Source organism: Cryptotermes secundus, unplaced genomic scaffold (assembly GCF_002891405.2).
Source record: "Cryptotermes secundus unplaced genomic scaffold, Csec_1.0 scaffold1345, whole genome shotgun sequence".
NCBI classification, from domain to species: domain Eukaryota; kingdom Metazoa; phylum Arthropoda; class Insecta; order Blattodea; family Kalotermitidae; genus Cryptotermes; species Cryptotermes secundus.
In genome coordinates, this window is record NW_019738986.1 from 142,062 (window position 1) to 166,046 (window position 23,985).

The window sequence follows — 23,985 nt, forward strand, 5'->3', positions numbered from 1 at the left end:
GTGACACCAGCAGAAATGTGGTATGGTGCAAAGCCTGATTTGAGTAAAGTTAGAGTTTTTGGAAGTGTGGCTTATCTACACAAACCAAAGGAATTGCAAGCATGGAAATTTGATAGTAGATCCAGGAAATGTTTTATGGTAGGATATTGTCCAAATGGGTATAGACTTTGGTGTCCAGTTGAAAATAAAATTATTGTAGGAAGAGATGTGAAGTGGTAAATTTTGAATCTGATGATAGTGATAATAAGGAAAGTATTGTGTCAGATGTGGAGAAGGAAAATACATCTGAATTGGATTGTAATGTTGATAATGGCAGAAACAATGGTGATGGTGTACCAGAGTTAAGGAGGAGTGAACGCATAAAGAAACCACCAAAATATCTTGAGGATTATGCAGCCTGTGCTTATAACATTGAATTTTATATTAACAATTTACCAGTGGACTATGAGGAATTAGCAGACAGAAGTGACAAGGAAAACTGGTTGCAGGCAGTGCATGAAGAACTGGAGTCATTAGAGGAGAACAATACTTGGGAGATAGTACCAAAACCGATAGGGAAGAAAGTCATAGACAGTAAATGGGTGTTTACTTTAAAACATAATGATAAGGGTGAAATTGAAAGATATAAAGCACGATTGGTCATTAAGGGGTGTGCGCAAAAAAGAGGAATAGATTATGGGGAGACTTACTCAACTGTAGCGTGATTGACAACTCTGAGAACACTTCTATCAGTGATCACTCTTCAGAATATGCATTCTCATCAATTAGATGTTCAAAATGCATTGTGGAAATGCAAATGGAAATTGTGTTGGTTGGGTGACAAGAAAACGGAATACAGTAGCCCTATCTTCTACAGAAGCTGAATATGTTGCATTAGCAAGTGCTGTTACCGAGGTGTTGTGGATGAAAGGTTTATTAGTCGACTTTCAGATTTGTGATATTGAACCAGTAATATATGAAGATAATCAATCATGTATTGCGTTACTAAGTCGATGGGAGCATAAAAGATTGAAACATGATGTGAAGTATAATTTTGTAAGAGATTGTTACATGAACAAGAGTATTGATGTACAATAGGTTCCCACGACACATCAGATTGCTGATATTTTGACAAAGGGTTTAAGTTATGAAAAGTTTAACTGTTTTTGCTATGATTAAGATGGTAACTGGTTACTGATTACCAGGAATTTGAACTTGGGGAGGGGTGATGNGCTGTATGATGTAAACACCAAGAAACCCTTGGTAAGTTACGTGGATGCAGATTGGGCAAATGATTAAGATAGGAAATTTATTTCTGGTTTCTTAATTCAGGTTTATGGAAATTGTTTTGGTTGGGTGACAAGAAAACAGAATACAGTATCCCTATCTTCTACAGAAGCTGAATGAGGTGTTGTGGATGAAAGGTTTATTAGTCGACTTTCAGATTTGTGATATTGAACCAGTAATATATGAAGATAATCAATCATGTATTGCGTTACTAAGTCGATGGGAGCATAAAAGATTGAAACATGATGTGAAGTATAATTTTGTAAGAGATTGTTACATGAACAAGAGTATTGATGTACAATAGGTTCCCACGACACATCAGATTGCTGATATTTTGACAAAGGGTTTAAGTTATGAAAAGTTTAACTGTTTTTGCTATGATTAAGATGGTAACTGGTTACTGATTACCAGGAATTTGAACTTGGGGAGGGGTGATGAGTGGTCAAGTTCAAAGTTGGCAACATGTATGAATTAATCTTTGGTTTTTGCTGTTCAGTGTTTTTGGGTAAGAGTAGGAAGAAAAATGGTTTCTTGTGAAGTGTNATTTTGTACCATGATTCCTATATGTGGATGTAATCACCTGTTGCGAGATACTCCATGACCATCTGAACAGCCTTGTCTCTTTCATCCTTGTTTGAGTCTTTTCCAATCCATATAAAAATGGAATCATGAGCATCCAGCATCATTACATCTTCGGACACAAGGTCATTTTGTGTGAAGTTCATGATCTCCTCCGCTTTAAAAAAATGACAGTAGTTCAGTACAAATGTAATGTGTATAATGGTATCGCTTGTCATTCACAATTAACATATTCCTGAAAATCATTTCATGAAATGAAATCATAAAAAGTGAGTTAATTTTAACATAGTATAAGAGGTTATTCATTAGAAAATTGCAAAATATAAATTTATCAATAATTACTTCCATTGACATTTTTCATTAATGTAAATATCATTTATTTTAGAATTTGCAAAAATTTAATCAGCTGGCCTAGAGGATCCTGGCAGGGATGAAGACACAAGTAAAAAATCAGGCTGGGCAGGTTCCAAGTAAGTGGATCGGAAACTCTCAACTCGCTTGAAAAAGTGATGGGAAGGAAGTTAACCTTTAAATGCTGGACTTTTGAAATGGTGGTGGCTCAAGCTGGCAGGAGGTTATTTACATGCCGACTGTTGGTGTGTGTTTAAATGCCTGTTGCTGCTCTGCAATTAAATGTCTGTTCCTATTAGGGTGCTTGCATTTTATTTGAAAATGCTATATCTAATACAATTTGTATGATAAATAAATATTTAGGATTGTGCATATGCTTCTACTAGCAGCATGTTCACATGATTCCACTAGTGATGTTTAAATGCCTGAGTGCACGAATATGTGCACTTCAGCCACAAAGAAACTACCTATCACTGTACCAATATGTGCATTTAAGATGCTAAAGGTTAATGTGTAGCTTTCTTCCTTACCTGTAGAAATCTTTGCAACAAGCCAAACATTTCTTAAACCGAAGAAAGCAGTCTTCTGGGATGTGGCGCCATATACATGTGGGATTAACCGACGTTTAACCTGCTTTCTTCATAATCACCGCCGTCAAACCTCAATTTACCTCAATTTACAATTCTTAAACCTTCTGGCAACTCTGACAAACTTGTTTCTGTTGTCATCACTGTCATCTGTGATTCAAATGGCAGTGTTGGTGTGATTAAACAATTCACCTAGCTGCTTTATTAGGCTCTACTTCAGAGGATTGTCCATTTTCATCACTTATTGTCTTCTCCTGGTCTATAATATATTCATACTGAGTTCCTCTGTGCTGAACTGAAGCAAGTCCTCCATATTGATTTCATCCACCCCCACAAAGCCAACAGGTCTACTCTTGTTTGCAATGGCATGCCTTGCATTTTTATTCTCCTGTTCAGTCTCAAAGCCAAATCTGGCCAGATCTTTCTGGAAACTCCATTCATTCAAGACTATGACACTTCAGCTCATGCCTCTTCAGTGATATGAACTGCCTTTATAATATCAAAATTTCCCAAAAATCCTTTGCAGACACCCCATCTTTACAATTGACATCCTTTACCAGCTGGGTGAATGTCCTCTAAAGAATGTAGAGATGAAAACCTGATCCTTAGGATAGATAAAGAGAGGTGCTTTTGGAAGGAAGGAGCATTACTTTGATATTCTCACTAATATCAAGAAGTTGTGAGGGGTGCCCACTGGCAATACCCAGGACAAGCAGAACTGTAAAGTGCACCTCATCTCTCTCACAGTGAGCCTTCAGTTCACAATGCAGCTGACTGGCAAAATAGGCTTCGATCAAGTTTGCTGTAATACAAGTTTACTTACAAAATAGGTAACTTAGAGTCCAGTGCAACACACAAGTACACCACACTTCGGTCTTCACTCGCCTTACATGTTTCAATTCAATAGAATCATCTTCAGAGGCGTACCAGTACGAGCAGGAAACACCGTCACATAAGATTTGACGTTATGCACTAAGGTTATAAATAGTGCTCACTGTATCACAATTTGCCCTTTGCATTCACGTTGACATGATGTAAATACAACACAGCATGCACGTATACTACACAACTAACAATAAGAACACACAACGCAGAGAAATATCGACATCTCCTACCGTCCGGAGAAACAGCAACATGACCCAATGTTGGTCCACGATTTTAACAATAACTAACTTTTTGAACACAAAAGAATTTTAACACAATTTTAAATACATAAGGAAGCTATTTTAAGAAAAGTAAACATCACATTGCGTGCAGTGGGAAATTCCAATCGACTACCCAGAAAAGACGCCTAAACAAAACATCTTACATAAATCTACACGTCAACGTGAATGCAAAGGGCAAATTGTGATACAGTGAGCACTATTTATAACCTTAGTGCATAACGTCAAATCTTATGTGACAGTGTTTCCTGCTCGTACTGGTACGCCTCTGAAGATGATTCTATTGAATCGAAACATGTAAGGCGAGTGAAGACCGAAATGTGGTGAACCTGTGTGTCACACTGGACTGTAAGTTATCTATTTTGTGATTGTTAGTGTGATGGACCAGAATGAGACAAATCAAACAGTTTACTTCTTACACCTCCATACAGCAGGTAAATCCTCTTTGGAATAAGCCTTGAGAGCTCAAGAGTTTTCTGAATGATACACTGTTAGGGATTTGATTTTATAATCTCTGGATAAGTTTCCACATAACAGCACCAATACTTTGAAACTGCGAAGCATGAGGTTGTGTTCTCCTGCACTGAGATGAACACTCTACTCAGCATCTGCTTCCAGAACAATCGAATTTCATCTAGATTGAATACTTCCTGTGGCAAATATTTATGTTCTCCAATTGTCACTTGGAGGAGACTTGGGAATTTCTCAGCAGCAACTGACTTATTTTCTGCAGCCTTGTCTTTTATCTTAAGGTTGTGGAATCCATGGTGTCCTGTAAAACATTATGACAATCCAGTTTCTCCATAACTGGTGCCATAATTTATTTGATCTTACCAGGAGACATACTCTTTGTTCTTTTAGGACATCACTTGAATATTATCAGCTTTTTGTCTAATAGTCCTTAGGTTCAATTGGATAATTCTTGCAGCATTGACTATCTAAAACATGTACTTGTTATGTTCATGCTCATTAATCACGTATACTATAATTCTCCACAAGCTAATAGATTTCCTCTGCCACTTGCACTATTCCCGTATTTTATCATAATGATAAACTTCAAATTAAGGATTGCACAAAATACTTATATGAAGTAAAGCGTCACTTCATTCATCATGGCCTCAATTATTTAAGAATAAAATTTCATGATAGAGAAAACGTGGATAATGAGGGATACCTGTGGAGCTTTTAGAATTTTGTTACTATATTTATTGGTGCTGCTAATATAAATTATTGTAGTTATGTGGTCAGAAGAGATGGAGTAAAATTCATTCATGTAACTAAATGATGAACATTGATCTTCACTCATATCATGCATATGAATCATAGAAAGAAAGCTGATAGTATTTTGCAGTATTTGTGACAGCAGTCTTGGTATTGTGACATGTCAACGCATTGCCATGTAAGGGGTTGGTAAACAAGTTCCTGCGAAGACAGATTCTTGGTAAACAGTCCGTTGCTAGGTTATGCAACAATAGAGGAACGTCTGTAAACATTCTCACAGCAATGAATACAGGCAACTATAGAAGAACTGCTGTTTCTACAGCATATGTTTCCGCTTCTACAGTATATGACAGCTGGTGAACATAGGAGAGCTTTGTTTTCCCTGAGGTCCGCGCCAAGCTAACACCTTGAACAATTGGATGCCTATTACCAGGCAACAAAGCTGTAAACACACATCATTAACAAAAGAAGACAGTGTTTTCTGTGGGGTCCATGCAGATGAGTTATCTTGAAGACAGTCTGCACTATGAGTCAATGGACAGAACCCCATGTGGAGGCGGGGTTGAATACTTCCACCGTGACTCTGCGAGTCGTAAGAGGCGACGAAAAGGGAAGTCTCAAATCTGAGACAGTAAAATATGGTCTCGAGTGCCAAGGGACTCAGACCCTAGAAAGACTACACTGGCAAGGGCCAGCAGCACATACAAAAGGCAGACCCGTCATCTCGTAAGAGAGGGCGCCCCACAAAAACAAGACCGTAACTGTTAAAGGTAATAAATATCTGGTCATGAGCCCCAGATGGGGCTCGACACCAAGACTTACTGACTGACTGACCGTCAGTCGCAATGTGACTTGGACTTGGACTATGAGTCAGTTCTTAGTAGGAGATAGCCACGGGAAGTTTGTAGTAAAAGAAGAATCAGAAGTTGACCTGTGAAGACGTGACGTGTGAATTGAAGACTTTGTGTGTGTTGGAGTGTGACAGTTACAGTTCCTGTGCAAAATCCGTTGACAGGAAATGGATAGGAAAACCTTTGCAGAGGAGTAGCCATTGTTTAGATCTGTTACCTATCAATGACTAGGTAAAGCAGATACAGAAGACTTTATTTATGTATTTTAATTCCAGTAATCTTGAAAGTGTTACAATTACTTGTAGTTACACCTAGTGAATAGCCAATAAATTGGCTTACCAATCTAAACCCACTTCTTTAGTCACTAATACATGTGAGAGTATGTTTGGAAAACAAGACATACCTTTGAATACCCCAGTAGCATTGGAACACTGAAATAGTCTGGCAGGCATGCGGTCAGTGGAATCTGCTAAGCGCTTGTCATTTGCATATTCCTCCTGGCCTCCAATTGCTTCCCAGAAGTCAGACTTCTCTTGACCTTAAAAAATTTAAATCTGTTTTGTAGACATGAATAGGACTTGATATTTCTTTATTGGAGAGATTTAAATAAGTAGAAGCTGAAAGAAACATGTAAACATGTGAGATCTGAAATAGTAAATGCTAGGTCCCTTAGTTTTGGAAACAAAACTTCCAAATTTTATTCTGATATTCTCAGACAAATTTTATAGCCAGGTTTAAAGTCTCTCACTGTACCAAATACAGACATATGTTAATGTAACATGTTGGGTGTACTGAATATGCCGTAGAGATTGTTAATTGGTTTATTTAACGACCTACAAGTCTCGGCTACAATTAATTATAACACTGTTACGGGTTTTCACAATTTATAACCCCTATTCAATGTTCAATTCACTATACTGTCAGTAGTCTACGCGTTTTAATTACAATACGGGAGCTATACAAGTGTCACTGTATCACACACTCCCAATTATTACTCGGTTATCACGAACTATCACTGATTCTCACACATGCGTCCATAACTTGTAACTCGCCGCTGGCTAGGTTCCAACTCAACTGTAGGCTGCTGCCTTGAGAACTGCCTTCGGCGACTGATACACTTAACTGTTCACTGCTGACTGGAGAACTGTCTTCGGCTGCTGATACACTTTTAACTAACCCTGTAGGCAGTGTAGTGCTCTTATATAGTCACAGTGCCCGCCTGTTATGCAATGGGTACAGCTGTTGCCTGTTACCCGTGTCACAGCTGCATTGCGTGTTACATCACCGCGCGGAGGGGGGGGGGATGGAGCGCTGACTCACCCGCCACGTCACTGCTGTGTAGGGAGGGGTCCTCCATTGCTCAACATGTCACATTAATGTTTTACATGTCCCTGAATTGAGTTAATGGTCAGGTGTGGAAGTTCAAATGAGTGAATTAATAAAAGATGGAAGGAAAGACTGGTGAGAGAGAGTTATTCACTGTGTTTATTGATAGGTTGATTAGATGTGTGAGTGACGGGCAGATGAGAAGTGAGGCAAGAATGGCGACATAAATGGGTGAGCTGATAATTGACAGTAAGTGAGTGAAGGGACAAGGAAGAAAGTGACTGACTGACTGGGTAAGTGAATACATCCACAGTAAGAAAAGTCATATAAACATAGGTCCTCAATAAATTGAAACTGAAATTTTCTATGTTATGAAGATTCTTTGGTTCACATTGAATGAAACTGGTACTCATCATTCTTGGAAGCTTAAAACATAAAAGTACTTGCACCTTCATATACTACTTCTTGATCTCCTGGAGCAATAACAGCAGCAATCTTCTTGGCCATCTCACGTTCATCACCTGTAGAGCCTTTACCACACCACACATAGCTGGAACCACCAATTTTCAACAAGAACACATCATTAGTGTTCAGTGAGGCTGCTCGGAGGTCAACCTTTAAACAAACATGGAATATTGCTTTTGTCTGAGTGAGAAATGTGATTATTGTAATTGGCAAGTGGATTCTGGTGTCTACCATGTAAGTGCCTTAATGTTAAATTTTGAGACCATTACCCTTGTTTGGGTAAGGTGAAAGGGGTAGGATACATCTTAAAGCCTTTCCTGCTTTCATATGAACCTTATCTTCACACATTATTCCTTCTCAGGACTGAGACTGGCTACTGAGATTACATCAAGAGTGGAAGAAATTCTGTTGATTAAGTTGTTTGATTTTGATTGTAGGAAGAATAAATCATGTTTTGACATTTTGTGAGTCAACATTCTTACATAACATTGGCAGCTGGGTGAGTTTGTCAACCCATGAATCAAATAATTTACTAGTCTTCAGTATAGCAATCAAGACAGAGGGCACTGGAGTGAAGATGACCGAGGGAGAACAATATAAATCCCAACTACCTACGTCCTTAAATTTATAAAATTCACATAAAGTTTTCAGTTTCTCTTCTGTATATATAACTATGTCAGAATTATCAGATGTATCACATTAGGGAGGAAATTCTTTCAGAAAGTTATTTAGAAATACAAGCTCACCGAAACAGAACTCCCAAGTTTAACGTTTAATGTCAAATTTAATTTTTGTGAAATGTTCAAGTCACCAAGCTTTCGGTACTTGTGCATGAACAGGCATACCTGACTATCTCAGTAACAGTAAACTCGTGTGCTTAATGCAGTCAGAGTAATAGCATCTGTTCATGATAAATTCCACTGACTCATAGGTTTGCTAAGCTAAGTCTATTTGACTATCCATTATAATTTTTGACATTAGTATATGAAAGCGAACCTCAAAGTGCAAAATCAGTTCATTACTGGTTTGTCATAAGAAATGTGTTAAAGAAAAATATCACCAAGAATACAGTAGACTTCAGAAGAATGTGCTGAATGCATAATGGCATCATGTGCACAAAGCCAAAAAATTTCTATGAGTTGTCATAATTTGCAACTCTGTATATTCAAAACAGAATCCCAAAAAATGTTGCATAAGCAGCTAAGATTAAATGCTTACAAAATTTGACTGAGACATGAAATCTAAGGCACTGGCCCTCATAGTTGAGCTGAATATGCAATTTCATACTGAATGAAATTGATTAAGATTTTCTAAAACCACTATTTTTCACAAATAAAGCTACATTTCATATTAAAGGGGGCACGCGGTAGCATAGTTGGTTGAGGCACTATACTACAAGCCGGAAGGCCGCTGGGTCAAGTCCCGATGAGGTCACTGGATTTTTTCAATTGGCTTAATCCTTCCAGTCGCACTATGACCCTGGGGTCAACCCAGCCTCTAACAGAAATGAGTACCAGGAATTAATAAAATAATTTTCCTGGGGAGTAAAGCGCGGTCGGTGCATAAGGCTGACAACCTTACCGCCATCTCTGAGCCAACTGTCTAGATAATGTGGGATTCTCAACATCTCACAACCCTATAGGCTTTCACGACCTGCTACAGAGATAAGTTTACTTTACTTTACTTTTTTACTTTCATATTAAAGGCCAAACTTTCGAAGATGTAAATACATGGTTTAACACTAATTTGCTTACCTTGAATTTTAATAAGACTCAATATGTCTATGTCCATGATTTATTTAAACCGTCTTGCAGTGCATACACTCATCTATCTCCTTCTCTAACTCGCACTACATGTTTCAGCATAATAATGCCATCTTCAGGTGCTTACTCATCCACGTCAAACTAGTTCATTGCATGCCTTGTCCTCACATTAAAATAACTAAAATATATATCTATCATATATATTGACAAATGTCGAACGTTAAAAATATTAAAATTTTAATATTTTTAACGTTCGACATTTGTCAATATATATGATAGATATATATTTTAGTTATTTTAATGTGAGGACAAGGCGTGCAATGAACTAGTTTGACGTGGATGAGTAAGCACCTGAAGATGGCATTATTATGCTGAAACATGTAGTGCGAGTTAGAGAAGGAGATAGATGAGTGTATGCACTGCAAGACGGTTTAAATAAATCATGGACTTAAATCAGTGCAACAGGACGCTAAAATATAACATCAATATGTCTAGTTTCGACCTATGAATTATTATAATATCACTACTCAAATTAACTATGATCAGACAAATTTAACAAGTGTGACTGAGACATAATTTCTGGGATTAATTATTGATGATACTCTTTCATGGAAACAGCATATTGATTATGTTATTAATAAAATTTCCATTGCATATTATGCATTGAGAAATATAAAATATATTGTACCTTTTGATACGTTAAAGCTAATTTATTTTGCCCATATACATTCTATCATAAGTTATGGTATAATATTTTTTGGGTGGCTCTTCTTGTGTTAACAGAGGTCTTATATTTAAAAAAAAAATTATTAGGACTATATCGAATTCTAGACCAAGAGAGTCTTGTAGGGACATTTTTAAGAATTTGGAAATAATGGCGTTCTACTCAGTACATATATTCATTACTTTTGTATACAATTAATAATAAACATTTATTTAATTTTAACAATGAGATTCACAAATACAAAACTAGAACCCTCAATAATTTATATTTATCTGTAGTTAACGTAACAAAATACAATAAAAGTGCATACATAGCAGGTATTAAAGTTTTTATCATCTTCCTCAAACAATAAAAATGTTGGCTACTGATGTGAAAAGTTTTAAAACTGCATTGAAGAGGTTTTTATATCACCATTCTTTTTATTCCATGAATGAATATTATCAACATAATTGATCATAAGTGTGTAAATCTGTAATGTATTTAATTCGGTTAATTCAGTTAATTTAAACAAAATTGTGTTAATTCAAGTTTTATACGAGTAGTATGTTGTTTTAAAATTATGTTTGCTAATTAAAATCTTATTAAATTTTTTACTTTATATTATTATTTATGTTAATCGATTAATGTAAGTGATTTTGATTATGTGACTCATGTAATGTTGTATATGTATTTGATTTGTTTCATTCTGGGCCATCACACTAACATTATCATGAAAAGTTCTTTGCTGTGGAAAACGCCATGAAGGGAAATATCTATACTCGTATCAACATGTTAAAGTTATTGGCTTTTTAAAAAATTACAGGCACTGAAAGTGAAAGAGAAACTGCAGTTGTTTTACAACATGATAATGCCCCATCCCATTTCAGCCATATGTTTTGTTATGCCCTGGATGCTAGGTTCCCTAATCAATGGATTGGAAAACTGGCCTCCTAGAAGTCAATATCTTTAGCTACTGCATTTTTTCATACGGGGACACGTGAAAAACATTGTCTATGCAGAGATAATTCACGATTTATATCACCTGGGGAGGAAACTTGTATGACAACCACACTGGACGTGTTTTATCATAACCAGAGTGAAATGGAATACTGTCTGAATGTCTGCAGGGCTGAAGGAGGTGCTCACACATAGACTTATTAAGGATGTCAGAAAGCCATAAGAGTTTCTCTAATAATAAAGAAAAAAAAATTTCTTTTTTTTTCATATTTCAAGTATTATTGTACATTGAAACTAGGAAATTGTCTCTTGACGACCATCATTAATTATGATTGGTCAGAAATAGAGCAGACTCTCATGAATTGTGATGTGTCAGAATGGCATGAAAAAAATAACATACGTACAGATCTCGAATGGCCACTAGACCCAAATTACACTGTAATGTTGACAGTATTGGTGTCTTGACATTCTTTTTTGATCACCCATTCAGGCACTAACCACAACTGGTTTTCTGCTGAAACCCTTTTACTTTAAAAAAGAGTTCTCATGATAACAAAGAAGATATTGCTATGTTGCTCACCTGAGTTGCTCTGGTGTTATGACTATCATTGCCTCGCACCTGCAGCAAGAAATCATCAGGAATTCCAGTGTCTTTAGCTCCTTCACCTGGAATTGAAATGTGTCTGCATCATGCATATAATGTTATTTTATTAGATAGACTTTAGTAAATCCCACACCTCAACTCAAAACAGGTTAGTACATCTTAGATTTTAATAACAATTTTCAATTGAACTGACAGGAGAGTGTACAAGGTGTGTCCCAAAAGTCATGAAATATATTTCTTTCCATCGCTCCTACTGGTCAGAGCGCGCTGGAACCGGTTGGGTTAAGGGGGGGGAGGCCTTTAGCTTCACAGCGCGCCCAAGGTCAGTCTGCTCGAACATTGGAGGTGTCAGTATCGCTGATTTAGTTCACCTGTGTTTTGTGACCACGTCACGGCGCGTGATGGCAGATACTTTCAAACAACGTTGGGCGGTCAAGTTCTGCACAAAGCTCAACAAAAAAAGCTGCCGAAACTCACGAACGGCTTAAGCAAGCCTACGAGGAGTCTGCTCTATCATATGCGCAAGTTACAAGGTGGGTGAAGAAGTTTAAGGAGGGCCAGGAAGGAGTGGAAGATGATCCCTGCTCTGGACGGCCATCAACAAGCCAAACCGATGAAAATGTGACTCGTGTGCGTGATTTGTTGAATACTGACCGTCAAATGACTGTCCGGTTGTTAGCCAACACTCTAAACATTCCAAAAACCGTTGCGCATCGCATCGTTATGGACAAATTGAACATGTGAAAGGTGTGCGCCAAGCTGGTCCCCAAATTGTTGACGGACGAGCAAAAGGCCAATCGAGTGTTGATCACGAGTGAATTGAAGGAACGTGTGGAAATTGAACCTCATTATTTAGACTGTGTTATTACCGGTGATGAAACGTGGACATTTGAGTACGACCCAGAAACGAAGCACCAGAGTGCTGAATGGCATGCCTCGGCTTCCCCGAAACCGAAGAAGGCGAAGATGAGCAAATCCAAAGTGAAAACAATGCTCATCGTCTTTTCGACGCCAAGAGTGTGGTCCACAAAGAGTTTTTACCCCAAGGACAGACCGTCAACGCTCCCTACTACGTGGATGTTCTAGAAAGATTAAGGAAAAGGGTCATCCGCGTGCGAAAAGACATCGCCGCTAACTGGCGGCTGCATCATGACAATTCACCCAGCCACACGTCTCTGCTCGTTCGTGGGTTCCTGGCGAAGCACCACGTGGCAACGCTGGCGCAGCCACCCTACAGCCCCGACCTAGCTCCGGCCGACTTCTTTTTGTTCCCGAGGATCAGACTGCACTCAAAGGACGCCGTTTTGAAAGCATTCAGGCTATCCAAGCGGCCGTGAAAACAGCTTTAAATGAGGTTCCCCTCGAGGCCTTTGAGGGGGGGTACCGGGCATGGGAGAGTCGGTGAAAAAAATGTGTAGATGCTCGTGGACAGTACTTTGAAGAATATTAACACTTTGTACCAATATCATCAATAAATTTAAAATATATATATATATATTTCATGACTTTTGGGACACACCTTGTATATGGGTATTCCTTGAGTATCTTTGTTTCCTAAATTCTATTTATACCAAGAAATGACATAAAATAACGAAATTAATAAATTCAGAAATGCATGCTATCATTCACTTCAAAATTCCCTGTCCTCATTAAATATAACTAAAATTTGGGTGTGTAGTATACTCATTGTTTCATATAGTTGTGAAACATGGGCTCTCACTTTCAGAGAAAGAGACTGAGGAAGTTCGAAGATGAAGTGCTGAGGAGAATATAAATACTTAAGGAAGATAAACTGACTGGAATGTAGTAAATTATGTAATGGCAAATCTTCATTTTCTTACACACAAGATTTGCATTTTTCATGGTGGTGAGTATTAAAATTATGGTGTTCTGGGATGTGACACTGTGGGGAGGGGATGAAGCATGAAATATTCAATTCATCTTTATCTAATGTGGACGTTTAGAATGTGTGGATCTCGATTTCCATGTCTCCAATGTGTGGTGGTTTAGTACAGGAATTTCACATAGTGGGGGGCGAAGTCCAACTGGGTCCACTCGGCATGGCGGCCACTGATTGGCCTATTGTAGCCTACCCCGGCCGATTATGATGATGGAGGATTTGGTGGAGTGAAGATTAGCAGGGGAAACTGAAGTACTCAGAGAAAACCCGCCCCAGGGCCACTTTGTCAACCAAAATCCCACTTGACCAGACCCGGGATCGAACCCGGGCCCCCATAGTGGGAAGCCAGCAACTAACGGCTTGAGTTATGGTGCGGTCTTTAGTACAGGAAAAGCTTTACCTTTACTTTTTACCACCTATCAACTGTATTGAGAACATCTGTACCAAGGAATTACACAGGTAAAATTGCAGTCTTCTGGGATATGACGCTGTGTAGTCTGGTAGACATGTTCTTCCAGAACATTAATGCCTGTCTATCAAACCACATGAAATCACGCCTTAGAAAGGTGCAGTATTAGTCATAAGATTCACTGCCATGAGAACTTCAAAACTATATGAATTTCATAGGTATTTAGTTAAACATTTAATTATTTGCTACAAGACTTAAGGAAATTGTGATAATAGACTGAGAACTTATAACCTCTTTTATGACATCTAAGCATGTTTCCAGCAAAATGCAAAATCAGTTATCATGAAAGCCTATAATTCAGAATATGGCAGGGAGATCCTGCTTGTAACCCGCTCTACTAGCAGTAGAGTCTGGAACTTCATTCTGATTCCCTCTACCATGGAAATGCGGCCTGTAAAGATCCCCAACAAATTATTACATTTTGGACTGAGATATACTCGTACAGAAGTCAGAAGTCCCCTCCCCCCCAAGGCACTGTGAATTTGATACATTCTTGTAAGATTTGAGGTTTTCACGGCAGTGACTATGAAGAAAGCAGTCTTCTGGGATGTGGCACCGTATAGATGTGATGTTAACCGCCGTTTCGGAGGAACGCATCGCCTCCATCTTCAGGGTAGAAGGAAAAATAAGAAAATCTGCAAGCGAGGAGACTGTGAGAACAGGTACAAGCAGACTGGTGTTGGAAATAAACACAGCTATGTGAGAGTAGTGAAGGAAGGAGGTGGGGGGAAAGTCTACATGGGAAATCAGTGGTGGGAGGGGAGAAGGGGCTGGGACAGAAGCAGGGTTTTGTACAGGGTCCGGCAAATCGACCTCCCGTATTTGGAGAGGGCGCTGTGTGAGTTGTGGTGGGGATACGGCGGCGGAGGGGGTATCGATGGATAGAGGTATAAGTGCCATTTGCAGTAGTCACAATGGCGTGGCATGGTGAGCATCGTGCGTTTGTTGTGGAAGAGTATATTCGTAATGGTGAATCGGTGATTACTACTCAGCGAGCATTTCGCATTCGGTTCGAACTTGGCCGACATGATCCTGTTCCGGATAGAAAAACTATTCACGTTTGGGTATCAAACTTTAGAGCAACAGGTTCTGCACTGAAAAAGAAATCGCCTGGCCGACCTCGGACCGTAACAACGTCGGAAAATGTTGCGCGTGTGAGAGCGTCCATCCAGCAATCTCAAAAGCGTTCAACACTTAAACATGCAGCTGCCCTGGGATTGTCTGATAGGAGTGTAAGAAGAATCCTGCACAGAAATCTACACATGCACCCATACAAAATGATGGTTACCCAAGAATTAAGTGAGAGAGATTTTGAAACTCGCAAAGCTGCGTGTGAGGACATTCTTCAGAACATTCCCTCTGGCGCTGTTTTGATTTCATCTGATGAGGCCCACTTCCACTTGTCAGGTACTGTAAATAAACAAAATTTCCGCTACTGGTCAGCAGAAAACCCTCAGGAACTTCACCAACGACCACTTCACAGCCCTCGTGTGACAGTTTGGTGCGCCGTTGCTGAATTTGGTGTGTGGGGTCCTTATTTTTTCGAGGAAAATGGGCTAACGGTAACGGTTACTTCGAATCGCTACTGTCACATGATCGAGACCTTCCTCCGACCTAAGTTAAACCAGTTTGTTGGGGACCATGAAGAGGGACAAGCCTGGTTCCAACAAGACGGAGCCACAGCTCACACTTCGCGGCGTTCTTTAGCAATTCTGAGAGAGTTGTTTCCTGGACGTCTTCTCTCTTTGCGAGGAGACATCGCCTGGCCCCCAAGGTCACCCGATTTATCACCTTGTGATTTTTTTCTTTGGGGACACTTAAAGGCGCAAGTGTACAAACATCGCCCCACAACCCTGCAAGCACTTAAGGAGGCAATCACCCAGGCAGTGGCTGCCATTCCACCTGAAATGACACGAAGAACTATGGACAACTTCCGGGAAAGGCTTCGTCAATGTGTGAACAATGGAGGACGCCATTTACCGGAAATAATTTTTAAAACCAAGTAATGTAAAATAGCATCGTATTTGTTGTTCACAAATAAAAGTATTTTTTCTGTATCTTTCTTTGTTTGTTTGTAACTGCCTTTTGAAATATGGGAGGTCGATTTGCCAGACCCTGTATATGATATTGTGTCGGGGGAGAGAAAGGCAAGGTTAAAGAGAGGGCACTAAGCCTTAAGCTGGGAGGGTTGCTATGTTAGTGGGTCATGGCCCGTGTAGCCTTGTGGATCTGGCATTATGTCCCAGAGTGTTATTTAGGGAACAGATGAGAGGCTTCCATGACTTGCTGAGACAAAGCCCACCCCCTCTCTGTTCATATTTTCAGGATGGAGTTCAATCTCGATGGCTTCCCTAATGATGTGATCCATATATTGGGTCTTGGTGGCGAGAATGGAGGTATTCTGAAGCTGAATGCGGTGTCCCAAATTGAGGCTGTGTTCAGCTACAGCTGACGTCTCCAGATGTTCGAGACGGACGTGCCAATGATGCTCCTTCAACCTTTCAACCTCATGTCACTCTTCACCAGGGTGCCTATAACGGATATGATGGTTCTGCTAGGATGACATTTCGAAGAAGACATCTTGAGACTCTTCGCCATCTCCTGACCACCTCATACTTCAACTTCAATGGTCAGTTTTATGAACAAACTGATGGTGTGGTGATGGGCTCGCCACTTTCTCTGGTCGTCTCTAACATATAGATGGAGGACTTCTAGGAGAGGGCAGTTGACTTTGCCCCACACAAGCCCCGCTGCTGGTTTCGCTATCTAGATGACACCTTCGTCATCTGGCCACACGGGCCCGACAAGCTTAAGGACTTCCTCAGCCACCTAAACAGTATCTACCATTGCATTCAGTTCACAATGGAGACTGAAACTGAGGGCCACCTCCCCTTCCTGGATATAGATATTTGCAGGAGACCTGATGGTTCTCTGGGCCATAGAGTGTATCACAAATCCACCCGTACCAACCTCTATCTTAAAGCTGCATCCCACCACCACCCTTCCAACAAGCAAGCTGCACTTTCCACATTGGTGTACAGGGCTAGAGCTCTTTGTGATCAAGACAGCCTGCATGCAGAGTTGGTAGAGAGTTGCAGAGAGGAAGAACGGATACAACAACTGGCAGATCCACAGAGTTCTCAACCGTCGGCCCAACATCAGCCGGCCTGAAGATAAACTGGGCTCAGTCACCTTCCTTCCCTATGTCGGGACTATTTTCAACCGTATCAGTAGAGTGCTGTCCCGGCACAACATCAAACCAGTGGGTGTGCCTCCAAACAAATTATCCAGTTTCCTCCAGCCAGTCAAAGATAGCCTGGGACTAAGGACACCAGGTGTATACAGTATCCCATGCGAGTGCAGCAAGGTCTATATTGGGCAGACAAGCCATTCTGTGGACATGAGGTTGAAGGAGCATCAGTGGCACATCCATCTCGAACATCTGGAGACGTCAGCTGTAGCTGAACACAGCCTCAATTTGGGACACCGCATTCAGCTTCAGAATACCTCCATTCTCGCCACCAAGACCCAATATATGGATCACATCATTAGGGAAGCCATCGAGATTGAACTCCATCCTGAAAATATGAACAGAGAGGGGGTGGGCTTTGTCTCAGCAAGTCATGGAAGCCTCTCATCTGTTCCCTAAATAACACTCTGGGACATAATGCCAGATCCACAAGGCTACACGGGCCATGACCCACTAACATAGCAACTCTCCCAGCTTAAGGCTTAGTGCCCTCTCTTTAACCTTGCCTTTCTCTCCCCCGACACAATATCATATACAAAACCCTGCTTCTGTCCCAGCCCCTTCACCCCTCCCACTCCACTGATTTCCCATGTAGACTTTCCCCCCACCTCCTTCCTTCACTACTCTCACATAGCTGTGTTTATTTCCAACACCAGTCTGCTTGTACCTGTTCTCACAGTCTCTTCGCTTGCAGATTTTCTTATTTTTCCTTCTACCCTGAAGATGGAGGCAATGCGTTCCTCCGAAACTTCGGTTAACACCACATCTACATGGTGACACATCCCAGAAGACTGCTTTCTTGATAGATTCTTGTTCATTGCACTGCAAAACCTTTGGACTTTTACAAGTTACTTCTTGTGGTAGTGGTTGTTTACAGCGTAATTTGAGTTTCCTTTTACCTTTTCAATTTATTGATAATTAATTGTTTGTAGTTACATACTGTTTTCTTCATTCTTCCTATCTCAGTAGTGGATATGATATGGCTTATGGCAGTTTTCAGATGCTAATAATATGATCTTTATAAAGTGTTAGTTCCTCATACATAATATGGCAAAACAAATGTAATTATAAACATTACACTAATATACGAGATGCTGTCAGAAAGTTCCCGGACTAGGTCAAAAGAGAAAAGCTGCTTAACTTACTAAATTTTGGCTGCTATCTCCTTCAAAATAGTCTCCTTGGGAACGTATACAGTGATTCCATTATTTATTCTGAGCTTCAAAAGCACCATGGAAGTCATTTTCCTTAATGCTGTCTAGTATCAGTTGTGATTTCCTTTGGACATCAGACATCATTTAAAAACGTCATCCCTTCAGTTTCATTTTCAATTTGTCAAACAAAGCGAAATCACAGGAGGGCTAAGTCCTGTGAGAAGGGAGGCTGGGGAACGATAACCATGTTTTTGTTAGTCATCTGTGGTTTTAAGGGACGTGTGAGCAGGCGCATTGTTGTGATGAATAAGTGGTGCATGTTCAAACTTTCTGTTAAGATCTCCTGCCAAAATCCATAACTGATCCCAGTGGTGTCTGCGCGTTCATGGATTGTTTGGTGATGGTCTTCGTGGGTGAGGTTTCATATTTTTTCACCATTTGCCATAATTTTGCTGGTGCTTGATCTCCCTGAACCTTTGTCATCTTCAACTGACATTCAACCAACCATGAAACATGAATACCATTCAGAAAATGCTGTCTGGATTAAAGAGGGTTCCCCAAAAGCTTCACGAAGCATTTCAAGGGTTTCAGTAGCGGATTTACCAAGATTCACGCAAAACTTGACACAGACACTGCTTGATTTTGACATCCATGGGAGCCAAAATGAAGCAAGAAGCAGAAAAAGCACTCATGTAAAAACAATGTGTGTTCACAGCGCAGTGTCATGTGGCAACCTGATGCAGTAGGCTATCAGAAGTGTGACTTTGGCTCCCCTCTCATCTTCTTTCACCAATGCAGTTACAACAATAACAGTCCAGGAACTTTCAGATACCACCTTGTAAATCAATATTTTGAACAAAATACAATTTTTTGGGAGACCAGTGGTCATATTACTTCAGTATTTATATTCATGATACTTGAACTGTGTATGATAAAATCAAATGGTGCTCATTTCAGAGGCAGTATAATGTATGTTGTAACACTGCGAAAACATTAAACAGAGTTTAGGATATCATGAGTCACTAAATTATCAGTACTGTCATTTATATGCCCTTTGTCTTATACATAAAGTGGGGTCAGTCTGTGCAAATAATTATTAGCTCTCTAACAATTTTTTAAGTTACAGATATTTTGTCATGGGACTCTATGTTTCATTTTCACTTTAGGGGATCTCACTCTGGCCTCTCTTAACTTCCATCTGAATGTCATCAATTCAGAATTCATGACAATTATACTCATATGTAGTAACGCTGATGGTTATATGGTTATATTGATGGTAAGTGATGAAATTACCATCGAATGAAGATGCCTTGCCACCATGCAGAATAATCATCTTGCCTTTGAAGATATTAAGAAAGTGTGCTGGCTCCTTGCCCTGTACCACCCGCACTTGAACTGCTGCACCACCCAGCTCATCATCCAGTTCTACTGTCTTGAGTGCAGCAGTACCCTGCTCATCTTGAGATGAGTGTTGGCCCTAGAAACAACACAGTGTTTATTCATCATTTTGATTTCTTAGAATAACTTCTGAAATAACCTGGAAATAAGGGATCTGCAAGTGGCCCTATGACTCCTTATTCAACATATTCACAGCTGCCCTCTAAATCTCCTTCATCCATAGTTTGAAGACGCACCATGCCTCAGTGATGGGGATCCATTTAACGTTTCACTCATTGTTCTAGTATGGGTATACAGTGATGGTATGTCAGTATTTCATAATCTTACTCCTGATGCCATACCCAGCCAAAATGTCATATGAACATGGGTCCATTTCTCACCAGTTACAGAGCTATGGATATTTGAAATTTATGATAATTTGAACAGATGTAGCAAAAATGATTGCTATATAATTCGGTTCAACAAATGTTCAAAATGATCACTTTCGGTATGGATGCCCATTCTGATGCTACCATGGAATGCATAATGTTATGTAGAGCATAAATGTCATTCATATGTCTTGCAGCATGAAAAATTTGATGAAGTAGTTCCTATCTTCTGTTTACTTCACATTCCTATGCCATGTTTTCACAGAATTCCATGTATGAAAATCTAACGGAGTGAGCTCCAGTGATGCAGTTTCCAATTCTGAGGACCACCATGGTCCACCCATTGGTAAGGGCACTGCTCATTTTGGCATTGCATCACTTGCCTACTGCATCACATATCTACGGACGTGCGTACAACCTATTATGCTAGAAGCATATCTGTGGTCATGTCTGCATCTCTAAGAATGGTGGCACATAATTTTTATTATTATTATTATTTGCCACAATTGGGTGTTCACCCAGTGGTAGTAGAACTTGCACTGATACAGACAAGTAGAGTCTATAACATAAGGGAAAAATACAAAACGAAATATAATACAGAAAACAAGGTACACACAGTGCAAATCCAAACATTGCACTCGAACAAGGACACTTCACATTACTTCACTTGCTTCCATTCAAACTGCGCCTAAGGCTTCTGTACTAGCAACAGTTTTCCTAACCCTCTTTCTAAAAGTGTTGAGTTTACGCTAGTTTGCCTGCAGGTAAACTGTTCCAATCCTTTATGGTCCTATTTACAAAGGAATATTTGCCAACATCAGTTCTTTGTTTCCTGCTTCTAACTTTAAAAATATGATCATCCCTATTCAGGTAGCATGGTTTAAGCAGGCTATCCTCTATCACTTTCCAAGCCGGTCTCCTGGTGTACGCCTTGTAGAGGGTGCACAGATGGGCTATCAGTCTACGCTGTGCCAGAGTTTCCCAGCCAGAGTCATCTGTAGGACTGGCAAATTTAGACGCTCTTCTTTGTACCCGATTTAAAGTGCTGACCTGCCATTCTCTGTATGGGTCCCAACATACCGAACCACATTCAAGTATTGGTCTCACTAGTGACACATAGGCTAGACGTTTCGTGTTATTATTGCCCTGTTTCAATATACACATTATTAAATGAAGAGCCTTCCATGCTTTTTGTAGGGTATAATTTACATGATCTGTCCATCTTAGATCACACCGTATGATTATTCCTAGGTACTTAAAGCTATTTACCTCTGGAATTAGTTGGTCCCCAAAATAATACGTCAGACGATCCTTCACCCTAGCTCTCGTGAAACTTACCACTTTACTTTTATCTGGATTTATCTTCATTTCGTTTACTACTGCCCATTCCCCTAATTTATTTAGATCCGTCTGCAACTTGCCCATGTCACTACTATCCAGTATTTTCCTGTATAATTGAATTGAATTGAATTGAATTTATTTACATTCTATAAATCCTAAGCAGGTTAGTACCTTTGGATACAGAACAAGTCAAAAGGTTACATACATAAGTACAGGCAATTTTAGCTTAAAAATTAATATAACTTAATTTTACATCATTCTCTATTTACATTGAAGTATTCATCTAAAGAGTAGAAGGAATGAGCATGTAGATAATTCTTTAACTCTGATTTAAACTTTTTAGTATCATTGCCCAAGTTTTTAATACTTTGTGGCAGATTGTTGAACACTTTTATGCCAGTAAAGTAGACTCCTTTTTGATATACTGATAAAGTTGATGAGGGTAGGTGGAAGTTATATTTTTGTCTAGTATTCATGTTATAGACATCAGAATTTAATTTGAATTTATCTTTGTTGTAAACAACAAATAAGAGAAGCGATAATATGTATTGCGATTGAAGAGGTAGAATTTTTAATTTCTTAAATAATTCTCTACATGAATCTCTACTTCTACATCCTGTAATGATTCTAATTATATTCTTTTGTATTTTAAAAATTATTACACTATGTGAAGAGTTCCCCCAAAATATTAATCCATAGTTCATAATAGAATGAAAAGTAGGCATGGTAAACCATCTCAATGTTTCCTGTGACATAAAAGGCTTAATTGATCTCATCGCATAGCAAGCTGCATTTAATTTAGGTATCATTTGTTCAATATGTATTTTCCAAGACAGTGTACTGTCTACATGTATTCCAAGGAATTTTGTATCAAGTACTTTACAGATTAATTTGTTGGCATAACTGATGTCCAGATCAATTTGGTGGTTGTTTTTAGTTGTGAATGATATGTAATGGGTTTTATCAAAATTTAATGAGAGTAAATTGGCTTCGAACCATCTGTTTAAGGCTTCAAATACAATATTTATGTCATTTTTAAAGTTGTCAAATTTAGAGTTCTTAAATATTATACTAGTGTCATCTGCATATAGAATTGGTTTAGATTTATTGTTGATGGTTTTAGATAGATCATTTATGTAGAGAAGAAAAAGTAAGGGACCTAAAATTTATCCTTGTAGAACACCGTGCTTTATAATTCCCCAGTTTGAAAATGCATTATGACTGGAGTTTTTATTATTTATTTCAACTCTTTGATACCTGTTTTTGAGGTATGATTTGATCCATTCATTAGCTTTGCCAGTTATTACATAGAAATTTAATTTCGATAGTAAGATATCATGATTAACACAATCGAAAGCTTTTGCTAGAATGGAGAATGTTTGCTATTATGCAGTCATCTGCGACTAACCGTATATTTGAGTCAATGTCCCTTTTGTAAGAATTAACACCTCTTAGATATTCCTATATGACATAATATTCAGTGAAGTCTCACCAATGATAACAAACCACATATTTACAGAAAAATAATGCTTGAAATTACTTACTACTGTTTGTAGTGGCTTTTCATAAGCCCAGAAATGGAAATTTCTGGTACTGTAGATCTTATCACAGGTAATTTAAGCAGCATTAGTGAATGAAATGTAGCAATGCAGGTTGGGTTGTTCACCAAACCAATGGCAGAATTCCAACTGCCTATCTGTGTCCCAAGATTCAAGATACTGAGTTTGCTGGTTATGACATAGATACAGTTAGTCCTTCAATGTGTAATGTTTGTCAGACCTTCATACATAGAACATGGGGACAGGCAGAAATTCTTTGAATATTAACACTGTGCCCCTTGAATAATTTTTCTTCATCTTCAGCATTCTGTTTCATTGAACATTTAGCAGGCTAGGACACCCTCAGAAATGTGCCATTTGCACGTAACTGTCAATGAATTGTATAAAACACATATCAATATGGAATTCTTCATTACTGTAAATATTACCTGTATTTTGCAGTTGAAGCATTCCCACTACAGTTTCAACAATCATAAACAAAGTGCATATTTGTGTTTTCTTCATGTTCACTAATGAAGTAACTTTCTGATATAATACACAAAACTTGATTGCACTCTGTGCTACCTAGAGATCTACTAGTGAGCAGACTTCCAACTGAGCATGTTCAGGCCTGCTCATTCACACACACATTGAAAGTGCAACAGGATATGTCCATAGCCCCATAAACATTTGCAATTTGACCCACATTCATGTGGCATTTCTCATTGGAA

General features: G+C 39.1%; 1 protein-coding gene across 3 annotated transcripts in view; it reads right to left on the reverse strand.

Moving 5' to 3' along the window:
* The window catches only part of LOC111871559 (advillin), a 97,895-nt gene that overhangs the window by 11,958 nt on the left and 61,952 nt on the right, over window positions 1-23,985 (reverse strand). For all 3 annotated transcript variants that reach the window (XM_023864755.2, XM_023864756.2, XM_023864757.2), the window contains exons 9-13: window positions 19,903-20,086; window positions 11,813-11,898; window positions 7,794-7,959; window positions 6,422-6,556; window positions 1,847-2,002 (exon numbers count right to left, since the gene is read on the reverse strand). In XM_023864755.2, coding sequence (XP_023720523.2) covers window positions 1,847-2,002; window positions 6,422-6,556; window positions 7,794-7,959; window positions 11,813-11,898; window positions 19,903-20,086 — 727 coding nt within the window. The remainder of the gene's footprint in view (window positions 1-1,846; window positions 2,003-6,421; window positions 6,557-7,793; window positions 7,960-11,812; window positions 11,899-19,902; window positions 20,087-23,985) is intronic.